Source organism: Aquarana catesbeiana, linkage group LG04 (genome assembly GCF_042186555.1).
Source record: "Aquarana catesbeiana isolate 2022-GZ linkage group LG04, ASM4218655v1, whole genome shotgun sequence".
Taxonomy (NCBI): domain Eukaryota; kingdom Metazoa; phylum Chordata; class Amphibia; order Anura; family Ranidae; genus Aquarana; species Aquarana catesbeiana.
The window spans coordinates 660,088,143-660,098,090 of NC_133327.1; the positions used below are offsets into that span (position 1 = coordinate 660,088,143).

The following is a 9,948-nucleotide window of genomic DNA, read 5'->3' on the forward strand; positions in this document are numbered from 1 at the left end:
CATTACAGTGGGATATGAAGAAGTTGAAGTGGGCACAGCTAACAGAACTGGCACTACTGATTCACAAGCCTGTAGCTTATTAATCAGTTCCTGGCCACAACTAGTCCTGCCCACTGTCCTGATTGACAGCACTGCTTCTCTTGCTACATAGTTACATAGTTGATGAGGTTGAATAAAGACACAAGTCCATCAAGTCCGACCTGTGTGTGTGCTTGTATGTCAATATTACATTGTATATCCCTGTATGTTGTGGTCGTTTAGGTGCCTATCTAATAGTTTTTTTAAATTATCTATGCTCCCTGCTGAAACCACATCCTAACCGCTCTTACAGTAAAGAACCCTCTACGCAGTTTAAGGTTAAACCGCTTTTCTTCTAATTTTAGTGAATGGCCGCATGTCTTTTCAAATTCCCTTTCATGGAAAAGTTTTATCCCTATTGTGGGGTCACCAGTACGGTATTTGTACATTGAAATCATATCCCCCCCCCAAGCGTTTCTTCTCTAGAGAGAATAAGTTCAGTGCTTGTAATATTTCCTCATAATGAAGGTCCTCCGGTCCCTTTATTAACTTTGTTGCCCTTCTCTGGACTCTCTCCAGTTCCAGCACATCCCTTCTGAGGACTGGTGCCCAGAACTGGACGGCATATTCCAGGTGCAGCTGGACCAGAGTCTTGTAGAGTGGGGGAATTATCATTTTATCTCTGGAGTTAATCCCCTTTTTTAATGCATGCCAATATTCTTGCTGGAACCCTTCCACTGTGAACTGCAGTGTCTAGGAGGGGGAGCATGTGAGACACAAATGAAGGAACTCTCAGGGGAGACTCACTCAAGGGAGGTATTGGAAGTTTTTTAATACTGGTTTGTGCATCACACATTGTGATAGACCCAACTGGGACAGGGATTTTAGAGGGTACTGCAGGGTAGCTCCTTGCCTACTGACTATGGGCACTGGATTTGGAGGGAGGGGGCTCTATTCTTTGAGAGGTGTGTGCCTGGGGGATCTTTGGAGTGGTTTTGCTTTGGATTCAGGTCCATGCCCCCCGAAACTCACAGACTCTGGGAACCTTGGACTTGGATACAGATTTGGGGCCTCTGTGCCCAAACCAGCAATGACTGCTTTGCTCCCCCTCCCCCCTCCTAAACTCAGAGACTCAGAATAGATGTTAATATAATCAGCTCAAAACAACCTGATGCTGGTGTCTCCTGCTGTTATGTGTAATCTGTTTATTAAGGTGACTTTCTCTCATTGTATAATTCCCCATTGTGTGCCTTCTAGGTGTGAATCCTCATTGGTAATCGAGTCACTTATTGTTCTTGTCTGTCTGCTAATTTGCTTGGAGATGTGACTAGTATTGTGCCCACTTTACCTTGTTACTGAACCATTGGGGGATGTTTGTGTTTATGTTTATGTTAGTTGTTGTTCATTAGATGTACTGATATTACTGTTAATAGTTTGCATTGTTTAGGATAACGCGATCAAGCTCTTATCTGATTTTGTGTGCTATATATGCAAGCTTCCAATAAAGTGAGTTCCAGTTTGCACCTAGTGCAAGCTAGTGCTGTCTAGTTCTTGGGTGCAATGCTCAGCTATAATACCTGGTTCCTGGTTCTAAAGTGGAGGAAGCTGCATCTTGGCAGAAGCACCTTAGTGGGGTGCTAGGTGGTCCATCACACACAGTAACTGGTTCAAGACCTGTTTTGTCTGTCACACATGAGTCTTTAGCTCATGGTTTCTCAACCAGGGTTCCATGGGACCCTTGGGTTCCTCCTAAGTTTTCTATGGGTTCCTTGAGCAATAAGCAATCTCTGCTTCCCAGATAAGTTCCCTCTGACACTATTGATCTTTTTACTTTTCTGTAAGGGGGCAATTTTTTCAATGACCACCAGTGTAAAAAGCATTCTTCCCACTGAACATCACACTAACGTATCATGAGTTGTAGATGCAGTAATTTTTTGCAGGAGTTCCCTGAGCCTGGAAAGTTATTTCAAGGGTTCCTCCAAAAGGTTGAGAAAGGCTGCTTTAGATGTAGTTTTATTCACATTTGCAGTTTTAGAAAAACTTAAAAATCATAATGAAAATGGATAACATTTAGCAGCTTTAGTTATTTTAAAAAATAACGGGCTGCTGGAAAAACACACATTATGGCAATAACTCTTGTCAAAGTGGAGCTTTTATCAGGTGGTTCACACATAAAGAGGTACATTTTGGCTTTAATAGTGGGGTACATAAAAAGAGAATCAACATGCAACCCCACATATGCTATGAAAGGTCTGCAGTCTTTACAGTATTTGCAAACACTGCTAATTTTTACCTTCAGATTGGCTCTACGTGTATATGCATGTAGAATAAGAGCCTGGTAATGGAATGCATAGACGGGACTCTGTTAAATATTTATTCCCTACTCTTTTAAGGCATTTGTTCCATTTCTACTCTGATACTCTTTAAATTGCGTAATGAACCATTGTACATTCTTTGGCTCGGATACTGTTTGTGTCTGAGTCATAACCCCATACCTCTGACAGACGGAAGTCTGCTTATTGAATTCTGTAGATGACAGAAAACTTTGAATCATCTTTTGCCCTCATCAAATGTGTCACTTTAGCTGAAAGAAGCACGGCAACAGAGCAAAGGTGGTGCTACTGATTGCTCTCAAATGGTCAATAGACCTAAACAAAGAGGCAAAATGAATATTAGTAGACTTACTAATTGCAGTCACGTGTTTTTATGCAAGTCTTCTATTATCTGTACCAATGCAGGGATTTCTGAAAGAATATCCGTGCAGCTGATGATGACCTGTTGTCTCCTGTTATCATTCAGTTTGGCTAGCAATAGACATGAGATTTTTGCTGGCTGGTCCAGCTGATAACAATCAGATTGGGAAATAATTATAGTCTATAAGCACTGTGGTACTCCTGCAGACCCCCAACTGGGGAACAACTCTCAGCAGAAATATCTATTATCCTAAATAGATTTTCAGAGATAAGGTCAGAGACAGGGTGTGAGCTCAATGCAGCCAAAATGATAAGATTTATAAACTGATTTGTTAAATATAAAGGTTTCTATAAACATGCACACCAATACACGTATACACAAATATACTGTGTATATATATATATATATATATATATATATATATATATGTATAAATATATATATATATATATATATATATATATATATATATACATATATATTGTGTGTGCGTGTATCTATCTATCTATCTATCTATCTATCTATCTATCGATCGATAGATAGATAGATAGATAGATAGATAGATAGATAGATAGATAGATAGATAGATAGATTTATTTTTATTTTTTTGAGACATTAAATATAAGGGTTTGGATTAGGGTACGAAAATGTATTTTGCTTTTCTATCTATACATACACGCACAAGTGCGCACACATATGCATAAACACACACATACGTTTTTGCTTTTGCTGCTAACACTTACATTGCTAGAAACACTGCCCTAAACCATGCATGCGGCCTTACTTACAAAATACACACTTAACCCACAGAGGGCACCCTTGAATTCTTTTATCTATCTAGTTACCATAACAATATACAGCAAAAAATTCTATTACATTTCGTGACAATATTTTTCTGAATTGTAACATTGAAGATAGTACATATATTTCAGGGATAGACCTATTAATCAGTTGATATGTGTTTATGATATTAAAGGAGCACAACAAGGGAATTTACTTATAGTAACATTAAAGTTGAGCTCCAGGGAAAACAAAAATGCGTCCCTGCAGTGGGGCTGCCCCTGTACTGCAAAGGTAAAATGCCTGTTAGGTCTAGAGTTCTGCAAAAAGCGTTTTAACTTACCTGATCCTTGTCTCCCATAGGCTCCTCCAAGTTGTAAGACTGTTCCCCGCAGCCCTACACTCCAGCGGTCAGATGCCTTCTGACATCGTTAAGTACAATCCAGGGTCCATAGTCCTGCACTGGACGAGAGGACAATGAGGAACAGTCCACTGTCAGAATTGTAGGGAATTGAAGGGGAACTGCTTTTCCTGGCCCCCTAGAACTAAACAAGCAAGCAGCGTGGGGGAAGCCCCACTGCAAGGGATGATTTTTGTTCTCCCCAGGGATAGGCTATACCACATTTATGTAGTAATTAGCAGTGAGATAATTAGATTGGCAGGTAGTTCACATCACACATACTCAGCTGCACTGGGATGTTTATACAGAAGTTTGGACGTTCAACTAATCTGTGGCTACCTGTTCTAAATGCAAGATCAATTGTGCATGGTATTGGCTCTTGCACCAGTTCTTGAGAGGCTAACATTGTTTTCTTTTTAAGCAAACCTGAAGTAAAATAAATGTGGTAAGGTATCATTGGGAAATTATAAAAGATATCTCAAGGTGCCTATTCTTTTCAGTTCTCCTATAGAGCACCCCAGGAGCCCCAAATCCTAAGAAGCTCTGGTATGCTAATAGATTAGTTGTTTACCTCCTGTACATCACTATTGGTCCATTGCCTTAATGGATAGTTCCAATGGATAATAGTGAGTCACAGAAGGACCAGTTCTACAAGCTTGCTAAAATTATCATACTTAGCATACCAGAGTGTCCTGATTTTAGAGCTTGCAGGGTGTACAATAGGAAAATTGTGCTGATTCACAGACCCCTGGAGGTTCCAGGTATTACATACAAGCAGCTCTTTCCGACATGTACTACTATTTCATGTTCACGTTAAAATGGCAAGGCTGACATCAGTGTAGTATAAGGCACACTATATACTGTAAGAGAATTCTTTGAAATTGGTTCTGTAAAACTAATGAAAATATCTTATATCCCACAGCTCCTTAATAAATATAAACAGGGCCCATCATGTACTGGTGGTCCTCTTAATAGGCAGACAAAAACTAGAGAAATTAATTGGCGCTCATAGGGGGGGGTCACAAGATCAGAGCTTATGTGAATTTAATATTCTGTACCGTGGCCAACTAATTTTATATAACTAATGGAAACATCCTATTTTTGAGTTTTCTGTGTAATTAAAAGTGAGTTTAATCACCTCCTGCTGCCCCCTAGTAAACAAAGACAGGGCCCACCATGTACCTTGTGGTTCTCTCATTAAACAGACAGGAGCTCAACCAGAGAAATAAACTGTCCATCATAGGGGGTTACAAGACAAGATCTTATGTGAATTTGGTTCTCTGTACCATGGCTCACTGATTTTAAAAAACTAATGGAAATGTTTATATATGTGAGGTTCACCACCTCCCTTAGTAAACTCAGAGCTATACATTAGCTCCCATAGCGGATCAGAACACAAAACTAGAGCCAATGTAAATTTGATTCTCTGTACCATGGTACTCTCAATATACAGATGGGAGCTCAACCAGAGAAATAAACTGCGTCTCATAGAGACTTACAACATCAGATCTTATGTGGATTTGGTTCTCTATACCATGGAAAACTAATTTTATGTCCCCCATGTAATTATATGTGAGGTTCATCACCTCCAACAGCCCTTTAGTAAACAAAAACATAGCGCACCTTATCCTGGTGGTTCTCTCAATAGACAGATGGGAGCTCAACCAGAGAAATAAACTCATAGAGGGTTACAGCGCCAGATCTTATGTGGATTTGGTTCTCTATACCATGGCAAACTAATTTTATAAAGATAATGGAAATATCCTATTTGTGGATCCTCTCTGCAACTATATGTGAGGTTCGCCACCTCACACAGCCACTTAGTAAACAATAAAAGGGACCACCATGCACTGGTGATCTCCTCAACAGTTGAACAGGGGCTCAAACAGAGAAATAAATTGGCTACCATAGTGGATCACAACACAAGACCAGAGCCAAAGTGATTTAAGTTCTCTGTATCATGACAAACTCATTTTATAAAACGAATAGAAATATCCTATTTTATGTCTTCCCTGTAATTATATTTGAGGTGCACCACTTCCCACGTCCCTTTAGTAAACAAAAACATGGCGCACCGTACCTTGATGACTCTCTCAATAGACAGATGGGAGCTTAACCAGAGAAAATGACTCTTTCTCATGGAGGGTTACAACATCAGATCTTATGTAGATTAGGTTCTCAGTACCATGGCAAACTAATTTTATAAAGATAATTGAAATATCCTATTTGTGGATCCCCCATGTAGCTATACAGTATGTAAGGTTCCCCTCCTCAAACAGCCTCTTAGTTAACAAAAACAGGGACCACCATGTACTGGTGGTCTTAATGGTTGGACAGGAGCTCAACCAGAGAAATAAATTGGTACCATAGCAGATCACAACGCAAAACTAGAGCCAATGTGAATTAGATTCTCTGTACCATGGCAAACTAATTGTATGTCCTCCATGTAATTATATGTGAGGTTCCCCGCATCAAACAGCCCCTTAGTTAACAAAAACAGGCACCACCATGTACTGGTGGTCTCAATGGGTGGACAGGAGCTTAACCAGAGAAATAAATTGCTACCATAACAGATCACAACACAAAACTAGAGCCAACGTGGATTAAGTTCTCTGTATCATGACAAACTTATTTTATAGAACTAATGGAAATATCCTACTTTTATGTCCTCTGTGTAATTATATGTGCGGTTTAGTAAACAAAAACATGGTGTGCCATATCCTGGTGGTTCTCTCAATAGATGAATGGGAACTCAACCAGAAATTAAACTGTCTCTCATAGAGGGTTACAACACCAGATTCCATGTGGACTTGGTTCTCTGTATCATGGCAAACTCATATCTTATATGTGGATCCTCTATGTAACTATGTGAGGTTCACAATCTCTCACAGCCCCTTAGTAAACAAAAACAGGGTCCACCATGTACTGGTGGTCTCCTCAATAGGTGCACAGAAGCTCAACCACAGAATTAAATTGTCTCTCATAGGGGGTCACAACTCAAAATCAGAGCTTTTGTGGATTTATTTTACCATGGAAAACTAATGTTATAAAACGAATAGAAATATACTATTCGTGGGACAGGTTCAGCATCTCCAACAGCCCTTTAGTAATCAAAAACTGGACCCACTATGTACTGGTGGTCTCCTAAATAGGTGGACAGGAGCTCAACCAGAGACATAAATTGACTCTCATAGGGGGTCACAACACAAGAGCAGAGCTTATGTGGCTTTTCTTTACCATGGCAAGCTAATGTTATAAAACCAATAGAAATACCTTATTTGTGGGTCAGGTTCGCCATCTCCCACAGTGCTTTAGTAAACAAAAACAGGGTCCACCATGTACTGGTAGTCTCTTATATAGGTGGACAGAAGCTTAACCAGGAAAATATATTGGCTCTCATAGGGGGTCACAACACAAGACCAGAGTTTTTATGGATTTTCTGTATAATGCCACCTAATTAAACTAATAGAAATATCCCATTTGTGGGCCAGGTTCACCCCACATCCATTTAGTAAACAAAAACTGGGCCCACAATGTACTGGTACATCTTATACTAGGTGGACTAGGAAAAAAGGAAAATACATTGGCACACACATGGGGTCACAATACAAGAACAGATTTTACCTGCAGGTATAACAAAAATGTCTTTCGAAGACTGAGGCACCCTGTTATTTTATTACTTAAGGGCCCAAGTCAAATTAAATTTTCAGTATTTCTGGAAACCCCTTTAAGACCTCCAGAATAATGGTGACGCAAGATTAAAACTTTAGACTTTACATTTCAACTCATTATTAAAACATCATGTCTGCAAACCCAAGACCCTGATGTAAAGTAATGTCTTACCTATTGTGGAGACGACAGTCCCTACAAAGTACAGTGCTCCGGTAAAGTCCCACCTTGGTCTGAGGGCATCTGCCCTAATCCCTGCTGCCATGGCTGCTTCATAATCTCGCAGAAAAGACCTGAGCTCCAGGAGGCTAATGTTAAATGACTGGCTAAAGTTCTTTAATATCCTGTCCCATCGGTGGTGGGCCACCAGTTCTGAGGGCCTCTCTATGGTGGAGAACACTGTTGCTCCAGCGATTAGGTAAAGGACAATGAAGATGGCCAGGAGAAGGAATCGCCCGTTGTCTTCGTTGAGTGGCAGTAAGCAGCAGCAGCTTTTAGTTCTCCTGCTAGACATCATCCAAATTTCAGCACCACCGGGCACCTGGACAGCAACCAGCACTTCATTGGATGGAGAGGCATTGGACCACAATCCATAAGTGTTGCTCCAGAGAGGGAATCAGTTATCAACTAATAAATAGCCTATTAAAAAGCTAAAGATCAGTGCAATTTCTCATTTTTTTAAGACTTTATTTGGAAAGTTTGCACAGAATTGACTGGCATTCCTGGCAGTTGTGACTATGGGTGATAGATCACAGCTTTATCCATTGAGTAAGCATGCATATTTAGCTCCTTTGACCTAATAATTAGATATATAAATATTCCTAATCCCCTTTTCTGTTACATTATATAATCCATCTCATGTGTTTCAGGATAAATCCACCTTAGCAGTCATCACATGCCTGCTATCCATCCCATCCAGCTCCAATTATAAAGGACATTTGTAGAGATGGCAAAAAGCATCCATTGCCTTTATCTTGATCCAATGACCTTTGCAGATCCTCAAGACTTGTCTGGTCCCATCAGCCGACCCAGCGACAAAGAATAAGGCTCCTTGTAAACTTTTGTCTTGTGTCATCACCAACAAAAATAAAAAATAAAATCAAAAACTTTCACATTTATCAATTAACTAAAAAGCCACATAGTGCAGATAAATAAAAAAAATAAAAAAATTATACAGTTGCAGAATTTTCAGCAAGTAAGAAAAACAAAAAAAAAAAAAAACAGAGTGGGATAGGAAAGCATAAGCAAGATCTCCAGAATTAAAAAGGAAAGGGATCACATGGAATATTTTTTTACCTTGCCGCTAATGTGATCTGTATGAGTATATCCCTTACTGCAGGCAAAAAAAATACACAGTGTTTGGAGGGGAGCTTCTCCAGCAAGGCGTTTTCCTTTGGAATACTTGTATCTTCATGGAGGCAGAAGCTTGCTCTCTTCCCTCTGACTTGCTCGCTGTTGCATAATCAGCTCGGTGTGCTTCTCCCGTGCAGTTGGCTCTCTTCAGCACCTTGGAGAGCGCTGCGCTGGTTCTAGTTAGGTCAGCAGTCAGCAAAGCCTATGAAGAGGACGGGGGGTGCTGCAGGCGCTGGATCTCCAGGAGAAGCAACAGCAGCAGCAGCTCTCCTCTACACACAACGTGCTCTCTCCAATTCAAGGGCTGCTCCTTTTCTGTCCTCAGCCCCATTGTCAGAAACTATGCTGATGAGTGACTAGGAACAGTTGCTGCTACTGGAAGCTGGATAAAAATCTTTTTTTTTTTTTTTTGGAACTAATCTATAAATTGACTCAATACAGCCAATGATCCTTCAGTGTGAAAACCTGGCATACTGCAGGACACATGTAGCCCAACACAGCAAGAACTGCGGATTTAATTACTGAAAACCTATACATTTAATCATTTGCAGTACTAGACAATGCTTCCTGCAAGGCTTTATGAGCCTATTAGAAGGAGGCTGTAGGGATTTTTTACAATATGGATAATATACATAGATATATATATATATAGATATAGATATATATCTATAGATATATCTATAGATATATATAGATATCTATCTATCTATATATATATATATATATATATATATATATATATATATATATATATAGATATAGATCTATATATATCTATAGATATATCTATAGATATATATAGATCTATATCTATCTATCTATCTATCTATCTATCTATCTATCTATCTATCTATCTATCTATCTATATATATATATATATATATATTTTTTTTTTTTTTTGTTTAATATGAGGGGACGGACAATTCTAAAAGATCTGTACACCAGCAACTGTAGAAAATAAAAGCATAAAAGCAGAATTGGGGAGAGACAGAGTCAGGCCATGTCACAGTGTTTGTTGTATAGAGTCATTGTAC

At 39.4% G+C, this 9,948-nt stretch overlaps 1 protein-coding gene across 3 annotated transcripts in view; it reads right to left on the reverse strand.

Annotated features, from left to right (window-relative positions):
- The window catches only part of KCNK12 (potassium two pore domain channel subfamily K member 12), a 263,268-nt gene extending 253,730 nt beyond the window's left edge, over window positions 1-9,538 (reverse strand). For 2 of the 3 annotated variants that reach the window (XM_073628514.1, XM_073628516.1), the window contains exon 1: window positions 7,736-9,538. In XM_073628514.1, the coding sequence (XP_073484615.1) occupies window positions 7,736-8,078 (343 nt within the window). In that variant the 5' untranslated portion in view covers window positions 8,079-9,538. The remainder of the gene's footprint in view (window positions 1-7,735) is intronic. The other variant, XM_073628515.1, reaches the window with a different exon arrangement.
- Window positions 9,539-9,948: the final 410 nt, after the last annotated feature.